This window comes from Microtus pennsylvanicus, chromosome 9 (genome assembly GCF_037038515.1).
Source record: "Microtus pennsylvanicus isolate mMicPen1 chromosome 9, mMicPen1.hap1, whole genome shotgun sequence".
NCBI classification, from domain to species: Eukaryota; Metazoa; Chordata; class Mammalia; order Rodentia; family Cricetidae; genus Microtus; species Microtus pennsylvanicus.
The window spans coordinates 98,794,784-98,817,922 of NC_134587.1; the positions used below are offsets into that span (position 1 = coordinate 98,794,784).

Here is a 23,139-nt window from a genome sequence, read left to right on the forward strand (position 1 = left end):
AATTTATCTTTGACCCACCTCCTCTATTCTTTGTCTTATGATCCCTGTACGTCTAGCAGTAGTAACAAAAAATTGTGGTCTTTCTATCCAGGTGCAGAATATGTTTTGGTGCGCTGTCATATTTATAACCAAAACACAATTTTCCATATATTTTAAAGTTCAATACACATCTCTGAATATAAGGTATCGCTGAATAAGTTCTACACCGTCAACAGTCCAGAGTTAGCAGACAGGATGTGTGACTGTAACATAGCGACCATCACAAAAAAGAACCAGATACTCATTGTTAATGAGAAGTACCCTCTGCCCAAATACTAACTAGCCAGACACTAATCATCTGCACAAAGAATGGAGGTGAGCATGGGCGTCTGGGGAGTCTATATATAAGGTCAATGTGAACAAGAAAATTTCCCTCTTAGTCCAGGAAGAGAAAGAAGGTGTGGATTACAAAGAACAAACCTAAGTTCAAATAAACCTAGCAACACATGTGGATTTACACAACAAACAGCCACTGAGACGTTCCCACTCCCTGCACACAAAGCTCCTCATTCACGGCAAACTCAGAAGCACCGCCTGACAAGTCTCTAAAGTTACCAGGCCCTCCCAACCTGCTCCTCTGCCAGACCTGCCCTTCTCTTTAATCTGTAACCAACTGTCAGGTGGCTCCAGCTTCGCTTACCTGTCGGTATCGGGTAGCTTCCTCTCCCGGGAGACGTAATAATAACTCCAGGTATTTCCATGCATAAAGTTAAATACTGCGACACATTCATGATTACAGGGGACCAGCCTTGCGGGGATCTTCACTCCAGAGCCCCTGGGCTCTAGTCAGGTTTCATAGCACAGCTGGCTGGCTTCTAATGTGGGAATTGGAGAGGATCCCTGGAGACTAATTTATACTTGTAACTACCCTTTCTTCCCTCTCTCTTCATTCTCAAGAATTTTAATTTAATTTTCAATGTACATGTTGCCCCTCCTGGGATTTAAAACCAGGAGGCACTGTTGCTAACCACAGCATTACCTGCACTTCCCACCATGCAGAGGGTTTCCCAGCCCCAGGAATCACTTAGCATACAGTGGGCCTGCACTGAAGCAGGCATTTACTCACTGGAACATTCTCATCCCCAAAGCAGATGTGCAAGCAATGAAATCATAAGGTCTTTGGTAAAGACCAAGATGCCTGATGGGTGCCTATTTCACCCTCCTCCAGGTGAGAACGGTTTGTCTGGGGGACACGAGAGAACACATCATAGTTTATCTTTCAGCTCAACTCAGAATTTCCTTTTTTAATAAACCAGGAAAACATGAGCTCTAGGCCACCACGGCGGGTGCAACACAACTCTTTCAAGGGCCATCCTCAAGAGAACCTTAACTTGGGTTCGATGACAGTCAGCTTTCATAAGGGCTTACACAGCCATTGGTAACACTTTCATAGCTGACTCAAATCATGGAGAAGTGTGTGTGAGTAAGGTCACTAAGCATCCATGCGTGGTGGGATAGCCTACCCTTCCAAACACGTGAACTTGACCAAACACATCTTGGGGCTCTTGATTCCATCAAGAAGCATTTCCTGAACTGAATACTTAAAGACATTTTATACAAAGGAAAGGATGGATTGAGGCTATTTGCGTAGCATGTGCAAAACCCGGAATTCAGTCAACCCCAGTACTCCTCCTCCAAATGAAACAACAGGAAAAAAATAACACAGCCACACACAAACTATGATCTCCCTAAAGTTCCTTACAGAGCTGTGTACAGGAGACAAAACTGAGACATAGTTAATCAGAGAACAACTTGATGTCAAATGCTGACAGAGGACACACAATATGTACGTTTAAAATGAAGCATCCATACAATTACAAACATTTATCAAGAAACAGCATTGGATGGGCATTTTTCTTTTCTTTGTAATGTTTACGCGTACAAGCCCCATGTGTAGGCAGGGCCTGTGCAGGACAGAAGAAGACATTGGGATATCCTGGAGCGGGCATTCCTGCAGGCAATGAGCAGCCCTGTGGGTGCTGGGGATTCGACCCAGGTCCTCCAGAAGAGCAACCAGGACTCTAAACCGCTGAGCCCTCTCTCCAGTCCAGACTGACACTGTTTATCAATGCCTGCTAACAGCTGCAAATTGCTGGTGCCACCATAAAGATTACAGAAACAGCAGGGGACGGTTTAATTGAAAAGGTGTGGAGGAGAGACTCGCTTAAGTGATGACAGAAAATTAAATTCAAGTTAAAAGAAAAGGAAATCTGAGGTCTTAGGGCAAGTATGAATCAGCAGCAGCAGCAATGTAGTCCTGCATTCTTCAAGGCACATAAAACCGCGTGGAAACACGCAGCATGCTCGGGAGTGTCACGTGATAACCTGGAGCCCTTTGCAGAACTGTATTGCCACCCTAAGAGCACTTGGGGACTTGAACCCACAAAAGACGAGCAGGAGCTGGAGAATGTCCAAAGGTGAGTGTCTGAGGTGACAGAAATGCTCAGATCCAAGTCTTGAGGGGACACAGAAAAGAAACAGTTACTCAGTGGAGATAAAGGAGGCTCAGGAGAAGCAAGGGCTGGAAAATGGCCCTCAAGGTCAAGGGCTGACAAGAAAAGAGGGAGCTTCCTTTCCATTAAAATGGAGCAGGGGATGAGATTAGAGGGCAAGGACAGGGATTTAAACCAGACACAAAAAGAACCAAGGCTAGGAGGACCCAAGGCTCTGGGATAAATTACCAACAAGCTTCTGAGACATCCTTTACTAGAGAGCTGCGGAAATACAGTAACAACTATTGTCATGAAGTGTGCACCCGGTGCCCTTAGCCTACGAAATCAGTAAGGGACCATAGTACATATAAATAAAAGCTCATTAGGAAATGCATAAAGCTATTGAAGGCTGGAGCACACCGGGGCTCTCGCCCAGAGCTGCATCTCCAAAACTGATCAGAAAGCTATCGATTATGTAAATGCCCTGGCATGTATGTAAGACCAGGAAAGCACCAGTCACACTTAAATAAAATTAAAAAAAAAGGACTCAGTCACTGTAGATGAGAGATGTAAAAGCCATCGAAACATGGGTAAATAGAAAGCCCTGACCCAGAAAGGCTCAAGTTCCCCATCTCACCGCCGCCCCTCTTTTGAATGCTAGTCAGAACCTACATAAGCTTTCTTGATACTCTGGGCTTCCTTATTCCTCCTCTAAGCCCCGTCCCTGTCATGTGGCTGCCTGCTGCCATGGGGCAGCCCTTCAGATGACAACCCAAACAGTGTGGCTTTTTTCCTTCTCTCCTTCGTCCTCCTCCTCTGGGCAGCTGCTGAGATTTAAGGCTTGCTGCCCTGTGGTGTTTTTCTTTTAAAACTCTAATAAAATCATCCTTGGGCCTCAAAAAATAAATAAATAAAATAAATAAATAAAAGGGAGAGAACCAGAATGGCATTACAATGTACACAGAGCTTCCCTTACTGAAAGATCCAGGGACCGCTGGAAAGTGGCTCTGACTCCCTTCCAAAGGCTTCTCTTCCACCCTGTGAAGTTTAGTGTTAGGATCCAAGCATTATGCTGTCCCCTGTCACCTGGCAGCATGCACTCAGGAGCACCCTGGACAGTCAGCACAGGGTTCTACGGCTGTAGTCTGTATGCAGGTACAAAGGTCCCTTTAAGAGACAATCTCTGCCCATTCCTGCTCTTTTCCAGGTGTTCTTCTGAAGAGGCAAACAGGTCTTTGCACCCCACCCTCTTTCTTCCTCTGTCTCTCTCTCTCTGTTCTAACCCTTCCCCCGTCTCAATAAAATCCTCACCTAAGCTCTTTCTATATGGCGTATTTGTCTGTCCCTCACCCGCTGTGGGCTCTTAGCCACCGCCAAGACCCCTCTCAGGTAAAATTATTACACTTAAAAGGTATAACATGTTTAGAAGATGGGCTCTGGAGAAAAGAAGGTCATTGGCGACATGCTCCTGAAGTGGTTACAGGGGCCTAGAATCTTCCATTTGTTCCTAGACACCATGGGGTTGAAGGAACCAATGCTCCCATTCATGCCTTCCTTGGATGCTGCGCCACCAGGGGACCCGAACAACAGGCCCAGAAGATCATGGAGTGAGAACCCTGCCACAGTGAGCCCAACACTGAGTCAAAATAACCCTTTCCTTTTAGGTTGATTTTCTCAAGCATGTTGTCATAGGAAAGAGTTGCTGACTCGTAAGCATGGACCTAAGTCGTCTTCATTTTTCTCTAAAGAATTAATACATTTCTTAAACTCCTAGAGCTATTTTTACTTTTGACCTACATGACCAGGAGTGAGGAAGAAAAGGAAGGGGAAAGAGAGGAGATGGAGGATAACCAGTCAGAAAAAGCCTATCAGAGGGTGAATTCTGCTGGCCAGACATCACAGGACAGGAAAGGAAGGGGTCCTAGACACTGCTCACCATCATCTCCTGCAAAGGAGACCGACCAACCCACAGAAGCTGACTCAACCAGCGTCATTCTACTCATTCTATATCCCGCAGCAGGATCACAAATGAGCAGTAATTTATCACTGGAGTCGTGAACTATAAACCGCTTGAGTACCTAAAGTGTAAGCTTGCTGTTTAAAGCAATACGAAGGGTCTTACCACATTAGCATCGCAAATGCTAGCAAATTAAACCAGCAAGGTTCCCACACATTCTCAAGTGCGTTATTTTATAGCGCAAGGCCACATGGAACTACAAGTTCTCATTTCCAGAAAGGTAAAACGAAGGGTTCTGGTTATTGGCAAGTACCCAAGGTTCTTACAGTTCTCCAGTAAATGAGCACACACACACACACACACACACACACACACACATGGAAATAAGTTGCCCAAGAGCAACACAGATAACAATGTTTAGAAGTTCTGGGCGATGCTAAGTAAATCCCCTGGTTTCCTGCTTTACATTTTCTGCTCTGCAAGAAGCAGAGTTCATAAAAAATGAAACAGAGGAAGAAATCAATTCCTCAGCATCCCCCCTCCAACTACGTTCTTAAGGATTCCGTGCCCTTTGGCATCTCCTTCATTTGATGAAACTTCCTTCTGTCTCCTGGGCTTGTGTACCCTAATCTCAGCTCGGGTTAAAATATGGCCCTATTTGACCCAGACTGCCGCGGCTTACCCTTTTTGACTCTGCGAAATTACCAACAGCGTCCCTCTACACCCTCACAAGTGTCCCCCTGTCGATGATGAGATCAATAACCAACATCACATGCCCCCCCCCATACACACGCATTGCCCCTCCAAATTCCCTCCACTCAAGCAACCAGATGCTATCTGGATGCATCGCTGCAGTTCTTGGCCACGAACTTCATCCCAACTGCAGCAGCCTGTTTCAGCGGGATCTGACTGCTGGAATCTCACTGTGACAATTGGACATAAGGATAATATTTAGCAGAACAGAAGTCAGTGACTGCAGCCAGATGAGACTTACATGCTAAACTAGACCTGCATAAAGCTCGAGCCTAAGTCAGGCTCTCTGTCTCTCTTCTTCCTCTCCCCGCCCCCAAATGTACATATAGATCATCAAAAGTGCACCTAAATGTTCCTGTGGCAGACAGGAGGCTTCTAAGGGGAAGGCAGAGGCTAAATATTGCTGTCCACGGGTGACCATAAGAGACCATGTTTATCTAGGATGATGCTGAGATACCAATCAGTTTGTTCTAAATGCTCATACATCCAACACACACACACACACCACAGAACTCACACACACAACACATAACTCACAGACAACATACACACACACACACGCACGACGACATAAAAGTTCAAGGGAGACTGTTCAGGAACCAGAGTGATGGGAACAAGAGAAGGAGGAGGTACAGCCATGAGTAAAGTGTATGCATGAAGATGTCATAATGGAGCCTATTATTTTGTGTGCCAGTTAGTTTTGTGTGTGTGTGTGTGTGTGTGTTGTCAACTCGGCACAAGCTAACAGCATCTGGGAAGAGGGAACCTCAACTGAGAAATGCCTCCATTAGACAGACCTATAGGTAAGTCTTTAGGGAATTGTCTTGATTAATGATAGATGTGGGAAGGCGCAGCCTACTGTGGGAGGTGCCACCTCTGTGCAAGATGTCTTGGATTGTATAAGAAACAACTGAGCAAGCCAGGAGGAGCAAACCAGTAAGCAGCACTCCTCCAAGGCTTCTGCTTCAGCTCCTGCCTCCAGGTTCCTGTCTTGACTTCCTCCAGTGACAAGAACTCAAACTGTAAACTGAAATAAACTCTTCCAAGCTGTTTTGGGTCAGTGTTTTATCACAGCAATAAAAATCAAACCAGGACAGTTTGTGCGCTAATCTAAAACATTAATTAAAAAATAAATATCCAATTTCAAAGCCAACTTTTTCCCTAGGGCTTATGTTTAAAACCTTAGGGCTACAAGGGAGTATCTCTGGTTAATCCGCCTTTAATGAAAAGAAAGTATGGCCTATAGAAGGAAAAACACTGGCCTACAAGCACAAAGTCAGCAGACCTTCCTTAGTGCAGTTTCGTGCCTCGTGATGGTTGGCTAACTTGATCATGAACTGGATGCCCTTGGAGAGCTCTCAGGAAGTTGGTGAGGCACACCTATAAAGGTGTCAGAAACAGGGTTTCCAGACCCAAGCCACCAAGTCAGAGGAGCCCTGTCCTGAACGCGGGGAGCTCTATTCCACAGGCTAAGGACCTACAGAGAGTCAAAGAGAAACTGAGATCACGTGCAGTGTGGACCTTCTCTTGCTCCACTTCCCGGCTGCTGTAACAGGAGCTGTTCTGCCCAACCACATTCTCTCACGGGGTGCACTGGAATCACGAGCTGTATCAGTCCCTTCCCACATAGCTTAAATCAGGCATTTGTCACAGTGACAAGCAGTCTCAACACAGGCCCCAAACACAGAGAATCAATGCTTCTGATGCCATGTCAGTGTGTGTGTGTGTGTGTGTGTGTGTATGTTTGGGTTTGGTTTTGTGGTGATTGTGTGTGTGTGTGTTTTGTTTTAATGTTTGTGGGATTTGGGGTTTGTGTGTGTGTGTGTGTGTGTGTGTGTGTGTGTGTGTGTGTATGTTTGGGTTTGGTTTTGTGGTGATTGTGTGTGTGTGTGTTTTGTTTTAATGTTTGTGGGATTTGGGGTTTGTGTGTGTGTGTGTGTGTGTGTGTGTGTGTATGTTTGGGTTTGGTTTTGTGGTGATTGTGTGTGTGTGTGTTTTGTTTTAATGTTTGTGGGATTTGGGGTTTGTGTGTGTGTGTGTATGTGTGTGTGTTTTGTTTTAGTGTTTGTGGGATTTGGGGTTTGTGTGTGTGTGTGTGTGTGTGTGTGTATGTTTGGGTTTGGTTTTGTGGTGATTGTGTGTGTGTGTGTGTTTTGTTTTAGTGTTTGTGGGATTTGGGGTTTGTGTGTGTGTGTGTGTGTGTGTGTGTGTGTGTGTGTGTTTGGGTTTGGTTTTGTTTTAGTGTTTGTGGGATTTGGGGTTTGTGTGTGTGTGTGTGTGTGTGTGTGTGTTTGGGTTTGGTTTTGTTTTAATGTTTGTGGGATTTGGGGTTTGTGTGTGTGTGTGTGTGTTTGGGTTTGGTTTTGTTTTAGTGTTTGTGGGATTTGGGGTTTGTGTGTGTGTGTGTGTGTGTGTGTGTGTGTATGTTTGGGTTTGGTTTTGTGGTGATTGTGTGTGTGTGTGTGTGTGTGTGTTTTGTTTTAATGTTTGTGGGATTTGGGGTTTGTGTGTGTGTGTGTGTGTGTGTGTGTGTGTGTGTGTGTGTAAGAAGGGGTTCCTAGCTAGGAGTACAGGCACACACAACCCTCAGCACACAAGTGTAGCTCAGAGAACATCAGCTTCCTGGAAACAGGTGACATGATGTGACATGATGGTGACCATAAAGCGACTTCCATCCCAGCACATCAGTCCACACAGTATGGACACCTTGTGTAGCTTCCAATCTTCTGGATCTGTCTTATAAAAGTAGATAACAAGCAGAGTGCTGACACTGGCAAAATAAAAGTAATTAGGCCTGCCAAAAATATTAGCCTCATCGGCTCGGGTTCCTCTACTGTGTGTCACTGCGGGGGAAGTGAGAGCATAGGAGGGGCTGGCAGGGAGTCGCCAAAGGCTGCACTTAAGACATAAGCTTAATAAAAGACGGATGAGCAAACTTACAAATGGACTGACTGAAGAAATAAAAATTTAAAGTTTGAAATGTAATTTTATCATTACTTGCATTAATGACCAAAATGCGAGTTTACTTGTTTAAAGATAAAAAACAACGGTAGCCGTCTTGATGGCACATGTCTATCATCCTACTGGGGATTATAAACTGAAGCAGGAGAATGGAGTTCAGGACCACCTGGGGAGTCTGAGGCCAACCCAAGCTGCCTAAAAGAACACACAGAAATGCAAACTATATGAGACTATTTAGGGCTAGAGGAACGGAAGGTCCTTAGAAGACAGCTAAAGTTCAACTCTCAGTGATTAGTGCTCAAACTCGCTTGCAGGAAACCTGCAAAACTACCACCGTGCACAAATCCTTTGTTTTCTTCCTCTAAAGCTTTGCTATGGGTCTGGGGTACAACCCCTGTGATGGACAAGCTGTCAATCTGACAGAATCTAGATCGTTAGGGAAAAGTCTCCGGGCAGCATGCCGATAAGGAGTTATCGAGATTAGGGTGGACTCCAGGCTTGCTGTTATAGATTATCTAGATGAGACTAGATGAGATGAGAAGACGCACTCTGAAGTAGCTGCAGCATTTCAAGGCTGGGGTTCCCAGACTGCATAACAGGGACAGCCTAGCAAAGCAAAGCATCCTTCCCAGTCATCATGGATTGCGATTGCACCCTTACACTGTGAGCCAACATGAGCTTCTTCTTTTTTTTTTTTTTTGATAAGACAAGGCTTCTCTGTGTAGTACTGGCTGTTCTGGAACTCACTCTGCAGAGCATGCTGGTCTCAAACTCAGAACATGAAGATCTGCCTGCCTTGGCCTCCTGAATGCGGGATTAAAGATGTATGCCACCACCTTTGTCAAACTAAATATGGAACGGAGTATGGCGGAGCACTCCTGTAATCCTAGCACTCGGAGTCTGTGAGTTCAAGGCCAGCCTGGGGTACATAGCAAGACTCTGGCTCAAAAGTGGGGAGCGGGACAAGACCCGACATACTCCACAGCAAGCTCCTTTCCGCAGCACGCACCGGTCAGGGACTGCACACTACATTTCATATAATGAAACCGTTTCTGCTCCCTCTTTCTTGGAGGATAAATTACGAATGGCGAAAATGCGGTACATTTACACAATGGAGTACTACACAGCAGAAAAAAATAATGACATCTTGAATTTTCCAGGAAAATGGATGGAGCTAAAAAACATCATTTTGAGTGAGGTAACCCAGACACAGAAAGACAATTATCACATGTACTCACTCATAGGTGTTTTTTAAACATAAATCAAATAAAACCAGCCCACAATTAACAACCCCAGAGAACTTAGACAACAATGAGGACCCTAAGAGAGACATACACAGAGCTAATCTTCATAGGAGGTAGAAAAAGACAAGATCTCCTGAATAAATTGGGGGCATGGGGACCTTGGGGGAGGTTTGAAGGGGAGGGGAAAGTCAGGGAGGGGAGCAGAGAAAAATGTACAGCTCAATAAAAATCAATTAAAAAAACAAAAAACAAACAAACAAACAAAAAAAAACCTTTAGAGGCCAAAGGAGGCCGGGGAGATGTATCAGTAGTTAAGACATCGCTGCTCTTCCAGAGGACCCAAGTTCAAGTCCTAGCACCCATGTCAAATGGCTAATGACTGCCTGGGACTCCAACACCTTCTTCTGGCCTCCGAGGGCACCCATGTCCCTGCAGTATACATACACAGACACACATAAGTGCATAAGCAAAAATTTAAAAATAGCATTTATTTCCTTAGGCTAATCGTGACATAGTCAAACTCGACAGCCCTCGCTTTTCTGCCCGACATCGGATGTGACTTAAAAACTCATTTGCACCTACCCCCATTGCTCACTTTCTCCGTGTTTTCGCCATGCAAATCATCTCCTTAGCTGCTACTGTCAAACATCTGAACTGGCACCGCCGCTGCCTTCCCGGATACCCTAAGAGCCCACTCACACGCCTGGCTTTAAAATGGCTGTGTTTACAGCCGCCCATATGTCATCGTTCACAGAGCAACTGTTACCACCCTCTTGACTAGGCATTGGCAGGCACACATCCTGGAAAGGACTGGGGACCCACAAAGAAGGGGGCCTTGGGCGCAGAGGGAGACTTTCTGACATTGCTGTTTCTGAGCGCGGCATTTTTACCCTGCTTATACCCCTACTCTACTCTGCTGCTTTCTAAGTGAGACTTGCTGGCTGAGTTCCTCACTCCCCTTAACCATAATGGTCCTATTTCTACAGTAACTATGCCTGCCTCTACTGGGTGCTGCGTGAGGCTTGCCGGCTGCCTGAGCCCCTCTACCTGCGCTGTGTGTACCGTCTGTCTTAGGTAGGTAACGCACACTGGGTTGCTATACAGTTATGGATCCTTATCGGAAATCCTGCTACAGTGAATTACAATGTGCTCTGCCCTTTGACCCTAAATAAAAAGTTTTTCCATATGCTCTTATAGATTAGCTTAAACCTTATCAAATGACTGGAGAGAAGATGAGGGACCAAAAGGAGTAGTAGGCTGTACCCGGGGGAAAGCCGTTCTTCCTGGGAGAGGAGAAAGTTACAGAAGTGAGGGACGCTGGGAAGCTTCGCCAAGGAGAAAAATATGGGGGAGGGAACGGTGCCTTTCTGTCTCTCTGATTTGACCTCTCCTTCTGTGACCATTAACTAACTAAGGGTCAAAGAAGGCAAGAGTCCCCCTCCTTCCCTTCCCCTCCACTGTCTTCCACTAGTTCCCCAGCTTCCGCACCCCCACCCTTCCAGACACCAGCAGAGCAAACCAAAGTCGCAGGGCAGGGCAGCGCAGGAGGATGGGAGACAGACCAGTAAACACCGTGGTGTTTCCACTCCTGGGGAGGTGGAAGCCAAGAGTGGGGGCTGGAGCTGATGACTGACTGGACAGAGTGGAGACGTTCCCAAGAACAGAGAGGACCTCTGGCCCAAGCAGTGCTCCACAGAGTCCCTTTCTTCCCGTTCTTGTGCTCCCCTTTCCCTCCTCAGTCATCCAAAGGAGGCGGGGTGACGTGACATACAGTCACGTGCATATCCAATGGACTATAATGTGGCTGAAGTTTCTTCTCCCATCTAATAACACTGAAGCCGTCCTAAGCCTCCAGTGCCCACATTACTCATGAAACGAGTGTCAAGAGGGCTACGACACTGCCAGTCCTATTTTTTAAAATACTCTTATAAATAGCAAGTCATATGTCATAATGATAACAAACGACTTCCTGGTTTACATACTCATTTTTTTTTTATCATATTTAGAGTGCTCTCTACTGAGAGAAAAGTTTACCGTAAAACATCTTTACCAGGGCTGGGGTGATAGTGTGTAAGCAAAATGCCTGACTCGCAAGTGTGACGACCTGAACTCAATCTTCACAATCTATGTTTAAAAAGTTAAGGTTGGGGCTGGTGAGGGGGCTCGGTGCTTAAGAGCACTTGATCTTCCAAAGGTTCTGAGTTCAAGTCCCAGCAACCACATGGTGACTCACAACCATCTGTAATGGGATCAGATTTCTTCTTCTGGTGTGCGTGAAGACAGAGCACAAAAAGACAAAAAAAAAAGCCAGGCGTGGTGGCACACACTTTAATACCAGCACTCTGGGAGGCTGAGGCAGGAGGATCTCTGTGAGTTCAAGGCCAGCTTGGTCAACAGAGTGAGTTCCAGGACGGCCAATACTACATAGAGAGACCCTGTCTCAAAAAACAAAAATCAATAAGATTTTAAAAACAAGCTGAGCGTGGTAGTGCATGGATGTTATCTAGTACTGGGGACAGGAAGACAGGCCATCACTGCAGCTCGCTAGCTAGCCAGCCCAACCTCCTCGGGGAGCTCCAAGCCAGAGTGAGGCCTGGTCTCAAACAAACAAACAAACAGGATGGTGTCTGAGGAATATCATCGGGGGTTGTCCTCTGGCTTCCATACATGGGCGCCTGCAGTGCACACGCACACGTGCACGCACATACACACAATCCACCATCTTTGTAACTGCCTCCAAAGTGCTGCATGACTGACCTCTATCCCCATGATGTTTCTATGACAAGGCGCACAGCAAACATTTCTTACAAAGCATTGCTCATGGTTAAGCACATGGCTGTAAGCAGGGGACCTAAAGCAACCCCAGAGGCTGGCAGAGAATGGATGTCCGTCAGGCTGTTGCCCACATGCGTGAGAGCAAACACCTAACTCGGATGCCCACTGGGGTAGGTCTGCAGCGAAACACTGCCACCCCTTTATGATTACCCTTTTTCTGTACTCAGGCTCTCATCACTACTAAGTATTAATAGGAAATTAATACTTAATTGTATAACAACACAGTCATTTACTTAGTCTCTACAGTCTTCAAAACTCTTGTGCCTAGATTCCTTGTGCTTACCCATAGACAGGATGAGCGAGTATTATCCTTGTTTACCCTCTGTGGGGGAAACAAGACTAAAATTAACAAAAATTAGTGTGCACATAGAAACTGTTGAATGTGCCACTGAGGCTCTCTGGAGAGCAGCTGGCCTTCATTCCCCTGGGTCTTCCTTACACAGCAAGCCCCGTTTGAGTGTGTCCTGTGTCGGGCTAGAAAGGATTCTGACAACCAAAGATGACCCTCTCCTGGTGGGTTCTAGGGGAGACACGGTCACTGTTTCTCGCTTGTGTGCCCACAGTGTGCCCACCAGGCTCCTAACAAAGAGCCCTGGGAAGATGCAGTGGCCACAAAGAAGAGCCGAGACGTGGATGTGCAATAGGGGTGTGTGCAGTCGGGTTGATAAGGATGAAAAAGAAGCAATCAGAATGTAGAAGACACATGGACAGGAATGTCAAAGAAAAAAACTTAAGGTAGTATTTCTTTAATGAGCTTAACTCAACTCAACTCATGGCGTGTGCCCTCACCACCATGTCCTCCTCTCCCTCGCCTGGAGAAGGTCTCTAAGTCTGCCAAGGACCTGGACTTGTGTGCTGAAGAAATGAAGCCCAGGTGGTTGCAGTGCTGGAACCAGAGACTGCGGATTTATAACCTTCAAAGTACACTGCTTCCTTGTCCAGTTTCATTATGACTGAGTTTTCTTCGTACTCTGTCCCCTTCTCCAACACACGCACACATCTCTTTTTCCACAATAAAACACTCACAGGTAGTAAGCATGCTGAGAAAAAAAACAACCTGCTCCTAGCAACGTGTTCCCCAATGAGAACAAGAAGTCCCATGTGGTACGGATGGAAAGGAAGCATTTGGAGTTATACAGACCAAGGTACAATCTTAGCTCCACCACTGCCAGCTAGGAGAATCCAGACATGTTAGACGTACTCTAGCTGTCCTTCCTACATCTATGTATGAGAGTATTGATAGAAAATGCCTTCCTACAGGTGGCTGTGGGAACACGGAGGAAGCTTGCCAAGAAATACCATTCAGGAGACAACCTCAACCTGCGGAGTGGCGTGTGGGAAACGCTTCCATTTCTATTGATTCCTTGTTCCAGGAGGCGTGAGGTGGAGTACACGAACCTCTTTACAGTTCGCATCCCTTGGAGTAGGAATACAAAGACTGGGTGCTTCAATTATCCTCGACACACCATTTCCTGCACTAAATGTCTTGCTGGGAGCCCATTTGACTTTCAATTCTGAAGACAGAAAGAAAACCACTCTCGTCGTTTTAAGAAGAACGGAGCGTGGTGACTCACAAGGGACACGCTTCTACTATGTGCACGTCTCTGCGTGTCTGTTATGCACAAACCATTTAATGAAGTTGATCTGTGCTCCAACATGAAAGGACTCCACAGAGTAAAGAATCTAGCAACTCAAGTATTGATGTGAAAACCATAAAACATACAAAGGTCTACAACGTGATCTAGAATGTTTTATATAATATATATTATATATATAAAACACACGCACAGATACGAACACCATATACTTTTCTAACAATAAAATTTTTAAACCAAATTGTTTTTAAATTTATTTAAATACAATAAATAAATAAATTTATTTATTCTGAAATTTACGGTTTCATTTTTGAAATGATACACTCTGCCCCCAGAGAGATGCCATTAATGCAAGATGAGTGTGACTTAAAAGCATTTCACTTTTTAAATTCCCAATAGGTGAGCACCAAAGACCCCACTCCCTACTCCTGCCTTCTGCCACACTGAAGACCCCAGAGCCCAGGGCTACACAGATGTGTGAGGAAAAGCTCAGGGGTAGGGAACGTATGTAGCAGGTGTGAGGCCCTGGGTTCAACCTACATCAACACAAAAGAGAAGGGCACACCTCTGAGTTCTAGGATGAAACCTAGAGAAGTCACAAGTAAGTGTCCAGGGTAAATAAAATACAAATGTTCAAGAGAGAAAAAAAAATCTTACTTTTTCTGCTTCAGTTGGGCAATTCCCGAAACATCCTCACTCAAATAACTCCATTAAATATTATTCTTAGATCAAGTAAGAATTACGACAGATTCTTGCTTCCACCAATGAGAGGGACGTCAGTCCCTGTGACAGCATCTGTACTGACCCTTTCACACATGGGCGTTGCGTGTCTAGACCACACTTGGTCCACCAGGTGTATTTAATCAGTGCCCACTGAACACAAACCTCAGACACAGACACTCTCCATCTTATTCCACAGCCTGCTGCTTCCTGTGAATTTTACCATTCCCCCACCCAGCGCAAGTGTTTTCAACAAGTCCATGCGCCGGATGTCACCTTTGTCCTAACATAGTAGAGATCGCAGCACAGAACTGAGTTAGAAAGCTTTCCACAGACACCTGCTGGCTCCTGGGACGCCAAATACAGTCTAGGGGTAACCTCCACCTCCCCTCTGTACCTGGAGCTTTTACTCCAAGACCCTTCTTTCAATTCCCTTCCTGCTGACTTTGTTATGCAACGCCATAGCAATGTGCGTCCAGCCTCCCCAAACTTAAGTCACAGAGCGAGGCAGAGTAGGGAGATGGGAAAGGAGTCCTGCTCCCTGCCCAACGTGTTCCTTCTCCTACAAAACTTTCTGCTTGGCACATTGTCACGTGAGTGCCAATCTTCTCTTGAAATCCCTGCCTAGCTTATGAAACTATACCAGGCAATCTGGCCAGCTGAAGGGGTAGAGGGGGCCTAAGTAACTTCTCACAGGTTCCATGGCAGAAATAAAGACGTAAGTGGGCTGGATGGATCATGGCACGTCTCTGTGAACAACCAGGACTGATTGGATTGGCAGGAGAGCGACAAGTCGGTCACTCAAGAGGCTGACTTTAGAAGTGGGTACTTGGTCTCTGCCATAAAATACCACAGACTAGACGGCTTCAACAGAAGGTTTGGGAAGACGGTTTCTTCTCGTGCTTCTCCACATAGCGCGTGGTCTGCCGCCTTCTCTGTGTGCTTTCCCATGGCCTTTCCTCTGTGTCTCTACAGGCTATGATCTCTTCCGCTAAGGACACCAGTCACACTAGATTATGGTCACTCCTGTGGCCTCATTTTACCCATCTTCACCACCACTTTAAGGGTCCTATCCTCACACAGAGCCACGTTCTGAGGTACTTGGAGCTAGTACTTCCCCATACAGAGTCACGTTCTGAGATACTTGGAGCTAGTACTTCCCCATACAGAGCCACGTTCTGAGGTACTTGGAGCTAGTACTTCCCCATACAGAGCCACATTCTGAGGTACTTGGAGCTAGTACTTCCCCACAGAGCCACATTCTGAGGTACTTGGAGTAGTACTTCCCCATAGAGCAACACTCTGAGGTACTTGAAGGAAGCACTTCCACAAGAAGAACTTTTCACGACACAGGCCCCAGCCAGTACAGACAACAGGGAGACAAAGGAACAGAACTGCAGCCATAAGGAATGAAAGCACACCTGCCATCTCCAGCAGGAAGGAAGTCTGTGCGCCACATCTAGATGTCCCTCTCTGTTCACAGTCTCACTTCTGGATTTCACCTTTAACCCTCTACCTGTTCTAAAGCCTGAGTCATCGCTGCTGCCCCAATGATCCGTCTCTTCAGTCCCAACGCAGAGCCTTACTCTTGGCACCATCTATCCACCAGGCCGGATCCAGCCATGGCCCCTATAAGCTCTGGCTCTCACGTTTGAAGCCTCGTCTAGGTCACAGTCCCTGTGGCTTGCTTAGTTCACATTCCCCTTCCGTCATTTCTCCCCGGAGACAAGCCCCCTCTTGCTCTATAAGCCAATGTTTTCAGAATGCTCCTCCCTTCTGCCCCAATCACACTATCATCATTAAGATCTCAGAGCAAACGCCTCTCCCCTGAGGAAGCTTTGAGGGCCTCACATATGAGCATCCTTCCCTTCACCCTGAGCTCAGGCCTCTCCGATCTCCTCGTGCAAGCTCCTGAGCTCTAGGCATAGACCTTGCCATGTTTATTACACCTCTGCATTGCCGCAATGCTGTTAATCTCTCCCCCGAGACTGACCACACACTCTGAAATTCATGAGCAGAATCCGTATCGGGCTTCCCCATCATCATCTTCCTGGCACTCTAGAAGGCTGGGGCTTAAATTAAGTTCACGGCTAGCCTGAGCTACAATAGCAAGATCCCCTAAAAAATAAATAAAAAAATAATGACAACAATAACCAAACCCAAATGACTTCAGAAAGCAGAAGTTTATCCTAGTAGGTTACAATTCTGTAGAAATTACTTAAACATAATTTAATTTTCTACATCATCCCTATGCCTGTGTATGTGTGTGAATATATACATAATCATTAGGTAAAATGTATATGTATATACTTTAAAGATATATGAGCAGACAACAGTAATTGCCCATAGGTACACCTTCCATCCACTGAAACAATATCTAGTCTCCTCCTGTGGTTCATTCTCCTGCTTGACTCTGACCAAAACCCACCAGGAATTCTTTGCTTAAACTAAAGAGCTGGCAAGGCTCATGGTGACTCCGATCCAATAGGGACTCCATCCCTCTTCTAGTAAGCAGGAAACACTAAAATTCTGGGAATAAGATGTGGGTCACACATTGGAAATATTTGAGTCTGCTGATAACACTGAATCTATCGGCTAGCAACATAAGGAAGCCACATGGCCACAACCTCCCCAGGAACGACCTGGCACGTGTTCTCACTTTCAGCTCCACACAGCCCTTGAAAACGGGCTCAGTTCACCCCTTGGCTCTGTCAGAACATCTAAGCATAGAGGATGAACGTTTGTGATGTATTATTGTTGTTCACCTTGGGGAAGTATCCAAAGGGGCACAGTACGTCTCCATGAGGTGAAGTGACCAGTTTGTGACTCTGTAAAGTGGTATGTTCTGGGGATCTATTTACCTTCCGGGTGCTTATTCTATACATATGAAGCCGCAGGTGCTTTAAATACTTGAAAGCAAAGGGCACTAGTAAATGCAGAAGTAACCCGGAAATCATTGTTTCTAAGAACGAAGACTTTCACTTCTCAGTTTTTCCCCACCCCCACTCTCTACAAAGTCCTCAAGAACTTTATACGAACTCATAAGGCTCAAGTTCAAGTTCATATGTGCTCTTCTTTGCAAAGTGTTTGTCAGATGCCAAAGAAAAACAGAAAGCAAACTGAGAATCATATAAACCAGAAAAGTATTATCAACACGACCAAAACCTCCAAATATCCAAGAAAAGTGAAAGCCGGTTTTGAAAGCGCAGCCAGTCAGACACTCCGCTTGCAGTATTTCCTAGTCGATGTCTATGTCGGAAAGAACATTGGAGCCCTGGGCTGCTGAGGCCTCTCCTTAAGTTCTTCCTTATCAGCAATCAGACGTTCATAGCATTCCTCGCAACAGGCAAGGCAACAACTGGGACACTCCTGTTCATAGCCAGAAGGCACTCCAGGTCTAATTAACAGGAAACAAAAGCCGTCCGAAGATGCAAATCTGCCCCTTCCTTACGGTAAGCAGACCTGGCTCCATGGCTCAGAAATGATCAACTTGACCACTAGTTATGGGATTAAAATATTCACGAGCACGTATGTAGTAACCCAAGTGCCAGGAAACGGTACCATACGAGAGATCTAATAGTTCATACATAGGGCTCCAAATAAGAAAGCCTTCCCAAAGGCTGGATGGCTCATGCCTGTAACCCCAGACTTGGTAGGCTGAGGCACGAGCATGACACTGAGGCCAGCCTGGGGTATACAGTGAATCCCAGGCTAGCCTAAGTTATAGAAAGAAGAGGAAAGGAAGGAAGAAAGCCATCCTAGATCAATTAAAAAAAACATTAATTATAAATCATGAATATGAATCAAAAGAAATCTGGGCGCCTAATGATAGAACTGCTTTCCAGTAATATATAAAGAGCTCAAGGATTCAGACACTCTATAATTTTCATCTGGTGATGTAAATATTCTTCATCATTTATATCACTTGCAAGGATGCGGTGTCTGACAGCCACAGGTGTGAGTTTATACCACGCAGCGCCATCCGGGTGCATAGCTCCTCATTAAACGAAAAGTCATCAGTACTGACTATAGATCTGTAGGTGAGAAAAATCTCAACCAGCTTAGCTGTTCTTTAAAAAGGCTGGGGGCTGGAGAGATGGCTCAGTGGTTAAGAGCACTGGCTGCTCTTGCAGAGGACCCGAGTTCATTTCCCCGCACCCACATGGCAGCTCCAAACTGTCTCTAACTGCAGTGCCAGGGGACCTGATGCCGTCTTCTGTGCTGCGTGGGCATCAGGCACACATGTGCTACACAGGCACCTGTGCAGGCAAGACACTCACACAAAGAACAGTTTTTGAAATCTAAAACAATAAAATATTAATAGATTATAAAATCTATTCATCTGCCAAAAATAGGGTCAATTATCAAAATTGCTCCTTCCAACCAAAATGGAGTGAGTCTCATTAGCCGATGTCAAAGACGAGGCCTCCTCTTAGGAGAAACAACGAAAGCCCATCTCATCGGGGAACCCTTAAGTGAAACGTAATTCCTACTTGTTTAGAATCTTCATTTACAAAATGAAGTTGCAGTAAAGGTATAGATATTTAACTTCACCTAGGACTGTTTCCGCCCAACACCAAGGAAAAAACAATCATTTTGCTGGAAGTATTTCATTTGACTCCCTACAAAGCCCAGCACGCAGCTAGATGAAATAGTGTAGTCCTACGTGACGTTCTGTTGCTACAGCAACGGAGCTGCTACCTGTGGCCATGATTTGTTAAAAATTCCTCCAACCAGTATATTCTGTGCTGTGCATTCATAAAACCAACAGAATGGCTCTCAGCAGCACAAAAAAAATCAAGGCTTGCGTTCTTACCTGTGTTTTGCTCGTAAGCATCTTTACTGGATAAACATACACATATATACACATACAGAGGATTCTCCCAATGCCATCAAAAGGGTGAGACCATACCCAAATTTTCCTAGACAAAATCAAAAGGCTGCCGTTCACATTGCATTTGGTACCTGCTTCCTAAAAACGCATCCTACCAGACAATAGAGATTATCAGAGAAGATTTTAAAAACAAGATTTATTTTTGCCATATCCATTCTCACTTCAAGAGAAAATGAGATCCTGGGGTTTAGTCTCCTATCTGCCCAGGTAGGTGTGGCCTCTTGAGCAATGAACTAAGAATAAAGAACAGCTGTGGTCATCAACACCTGGATTCACCCAAATGCCACGACAAGCTAGCTACTCACCCTCACTGGGGGGCTCCAGGCTTGCACCCGAGGCTGCTGCCCACACTGGGAGCTCGGCAGGTCTTTTGTGCCACAATTAGCCACGGTGCTGCCCTGAGCCCTTAATGCGTTGGTGCAGTTGGTCCCGCTGCCCCCACCAGGGCCAGGTTTCCAAGGCCTCTGCTTGATGCCATCCAGAAGTCTGACCAGTAAGATATTACTGGGGAGCTCCTCGACGCCAGAGCCAACAAGAGTCCTGCACTCGGGACATCTGAGTTCATTCCGGGAACCCACAATCCCCAGCAAACATCGTTTGCAAAACGTGTGCTGGCAAGGTAAGACTTTTGCAGAAGCATCCAGGCGTTCTAGACACACGGGGCACTCCAGAAGGTCCAACAAGGCAGACTCATCCATCGTGATCTCCTTTACTGAGAAAAATGCTTCAAAACGTTCATAGTCGTGCGCGGCCCTTAAAGTGATTCATGTAACATCCATTTCAGACTTTGCTCTGGAGTTATGAGGAGAGAGGGAGGAAAGAGAAAAATGAGTGTTGTTATCTGGGGGAAAAGTTCACAGTGGAGCCAAGAACCAGAAAGTACACAAAAGTGCTTCCTCTGCATGGTGTAGCTTGGCTTTGGAATGTGGTTTCTGAACTCCAAAGTCAACAATTAAAAACAAAACAGGCTTCTTAAACGATTGTGACTTAATCCCTTAAGATATCTAGAACTTCACTGAACAGAAATAACTAGCAAGCAATAAGCAGGACTTATGAGAAAGCAATAAAGGTTTGATATCAGCTGCCTGATGAAGTCTTCAACTTGGTGGAGAAGCTAAGCAAAATCGACTACGAAGTTTCCTCTAAAATAATACTTTTAAATCAACGACATCCCCAATTTTTAAGCCACGTTATGGTTAAAGAAGCCATGCCTTGAGTGATCCTTGTGGAAAATGACCCCAATATTAAATACATATGTTTCTTTCCTGTCTGAGAAACAGAACATCTTCATCTTATCCAACACCCTCCCCCCCCCCGAAAAAAAGAGCTGATGGTGGGTAATTCTAAAAGATATAACCAAGGATTGCTTGAAAATAGCTAAAACATATCCACCCTTCCCGGCAGGGCTGACAAACTCTGAAACAGATTTCTGAACGGCTTGTCCTAATCCCATTCAGAAAATCTTGCAAAATGATCACCAAGAATTCGCAGATGGAATGCTGGCCTGAAAACTCTGGGTAGAATCTGAAAAACGGGCCATTCAGAAGTGGCGGGGGGGGGGGGGTTTGGAGAAAATATCTGAAGGTTGGTCTCTGTCCCCACAACCACCACCTCAATCAATGTTTAAATGTGGAAGCCTAGAGGAGGTGAGAGGATTTGGAGGCTGCATTAACAGCTGTTCCCGGCTAGTCGGTTCTAGGGAGAGCCAGGGTGCGCCCCTCTTCCCTCGGTGGGGCACAGGTAGTCCCCGACCACCAGCATGGCGTGGTGCTCGCCTCAGAAACATCCCGGAGCCAGGTGTCGCCAACCGGGGACAGGGAGGACGGTCCCGGGCTGGACATGAGCCTGCGGCCGGGTCCCTACAGGAATAGGGGATCTCGCCCTAACGCCTCCTCTAAGCCTCCCTTTAGGTCAAATCCAGGACAAAAATTGCCCAACACGGATCGCTGGAAGTTTTCAAGGATTTAAAGAAAAATAAAGATGCAGCCTAAGTTGGCGAAAGTCAGCGCCACGGACTGGGAGTGCGGCGGGAAGCAGAGCAGTGACCCCGCGGGGATGAGCTCAGCGACAGTCCCTAGAGACTGCCATTCCGGAGGCACAGGGCTGCGTCCGGGGAGAGCGCGGCCCCGAGGCCGGGCAGCTTCGGAGGAGTCGAGTGAGGCCGCAGGGCTCGTTCCCGACAGGTCCCGGGGAGCCAGGAGTGGAAGCGCGGGGGACCGGCCCGCGCTCAGGACCGGGATGCGGCGACCACCGGCCACCACCCCGCGCCCTGCGTCCCCGACTCGCCGAGCGCCCTACCTCGCGCCTCGGCGGCTGGTCTTTGTTCGCGGCCCCGCAGCGCCGGCAGATGCGACCCCGCCGTGCCCGCCGCCCGTGTGGCTCGGCCGCCGCGGTGGCACCGGGAGCCTCCTTGCTGCCGCCCCCCTCGCGCGCGCTCACACAGCACGCCACCGCCGCCGCCGCCTCCCACCCGCCCTGCGAGGAGGGCGGGGGAACGCGACGCGGCCAAGGAGGCGGAGGCCGCGCGCGGCGGGCGCCCGGGGCTGGAGGGCTGCGCCACAGCGCCACCCGCCGCTCGGGGACCCGCGTGGGACCCCCGCAGCGGGCGGCGGCCTCGGGGACAGCAGCCACGGGAGCGGAGCTCGGGGAACCGCGCCTTCACCCCGAGGACGCGCGCCTGGAGGACTGGAAAGACCCCGGAGGAGGTAGGTGGGAGTGGCGCCGAGGGGACCAGGAAGAGGCTGGGACAAGGGCGCCCTGCCGGCCTCGGGCTCCGCCTGTCCGGTGCCTGGAGACCGCGTCTTGGCGATGGCCAGGGTCAGGGAGGGAGCGGCCCTGGCGGGAAGGCTTTACTCGGGCGTGCACACTCCCTGTGGAGATGCACGCAGAGAGAAGTGGAACCCCCTTAGTTCTGGGGTCCAAGCTGCTAACCACCCTGTGGATTCCCAGGGCCTCCTCCTCCACCCAGCATTGAGCCCCACATCAGTAGCAGCCCGGGACACAAATCCAAGCAAGTTTGAAGAATTGCTGATCCCAAAATTCCAAACGAGAAAGAAAAAAATAAACTAGAAAAACTGGTGTGCTATAAAAGCCGGTCTTGGGTAGGCTCTTCCTACCTGCCTAAAATGGGGTGAATACAAAGTCTGACCCAGGTGGGCCGGTGCCTTGAAGCTGGCTGGGAGGCACCTCTTTCATCTGCGCCTTGAAGGGAGTCATCACCACCTCTGTAATCTGTTTTTGTTGCCCCGAGCGCACACCTGTATACTCTGAAGTGTGGGCTTGAAAAACCGTGGTGTCCAAGGGTGTGTGTGTGTGTGTGTGTGTGTGTAGGCCTGTTTGTCAAACTTATTTCAGAGATAAGTTAAAATGTTGTCAGAGGGTGCGTGACTTCGTTTACACCGACTGTCAGTTTACCACAAGTTACTTCTAATACCTTTCCTCAAAAGTGAGCAGAAACTAGACAGGAAAAAGAATGAGCGAGCAAGGGAGAAAGGGCTGCAAGAGATTATGCAAGAAATTCCTGCCAGGCCACCAACCAAGCAGACAGCTTGAAGAGGAATCTCAGGTTATCAGTTAGTCTCTAGCTAGAGCCACAGCTAAACCATTTGAGATAAATGAGGATCATTTAAGTTAAGAAAAAAAATTATAACAAGTAACAATTATCATTCACTTTAAGCCAGGCGCTGTGCTAAACACTTATACATATTAA

At 47.0% G+C, this 23,139-nt stretch overlaps 1 protein-coding gene across 1 annotated transcript in view; it reads right to left on the reverse strand.

The window, feature by feature from the left end:
* The window catches only part of Sh3rf1 (SH3 domain containing ring finger 1), a 164,633-nt gene extending 142,757 nt beyond the window's left edge, over window positions 1–21,876 (reverse strand). Inside the window, exons 1-2 of the mRNA XM_075986855.1 lie at window positions 21,729–21,876; window positions 19,736–20,222 (exon numbers count right to left, since the gene is read on the reverse strand). Of these exons, the coding sequence (XP_075842970.1) occupies window positions 19,736–20,128 (393 nt within the window). The 5' untranslated portion in view covers window positions 20,129–20,222; window positions 21,729–21,876. The remainder of the gene's footprint in view (window positions 1–19,735; window positions 20,223–21,728) is intronic.
* Between the last annotated feature and the right edge of the window lie 1,263 nt (window positions 21,877–23,139).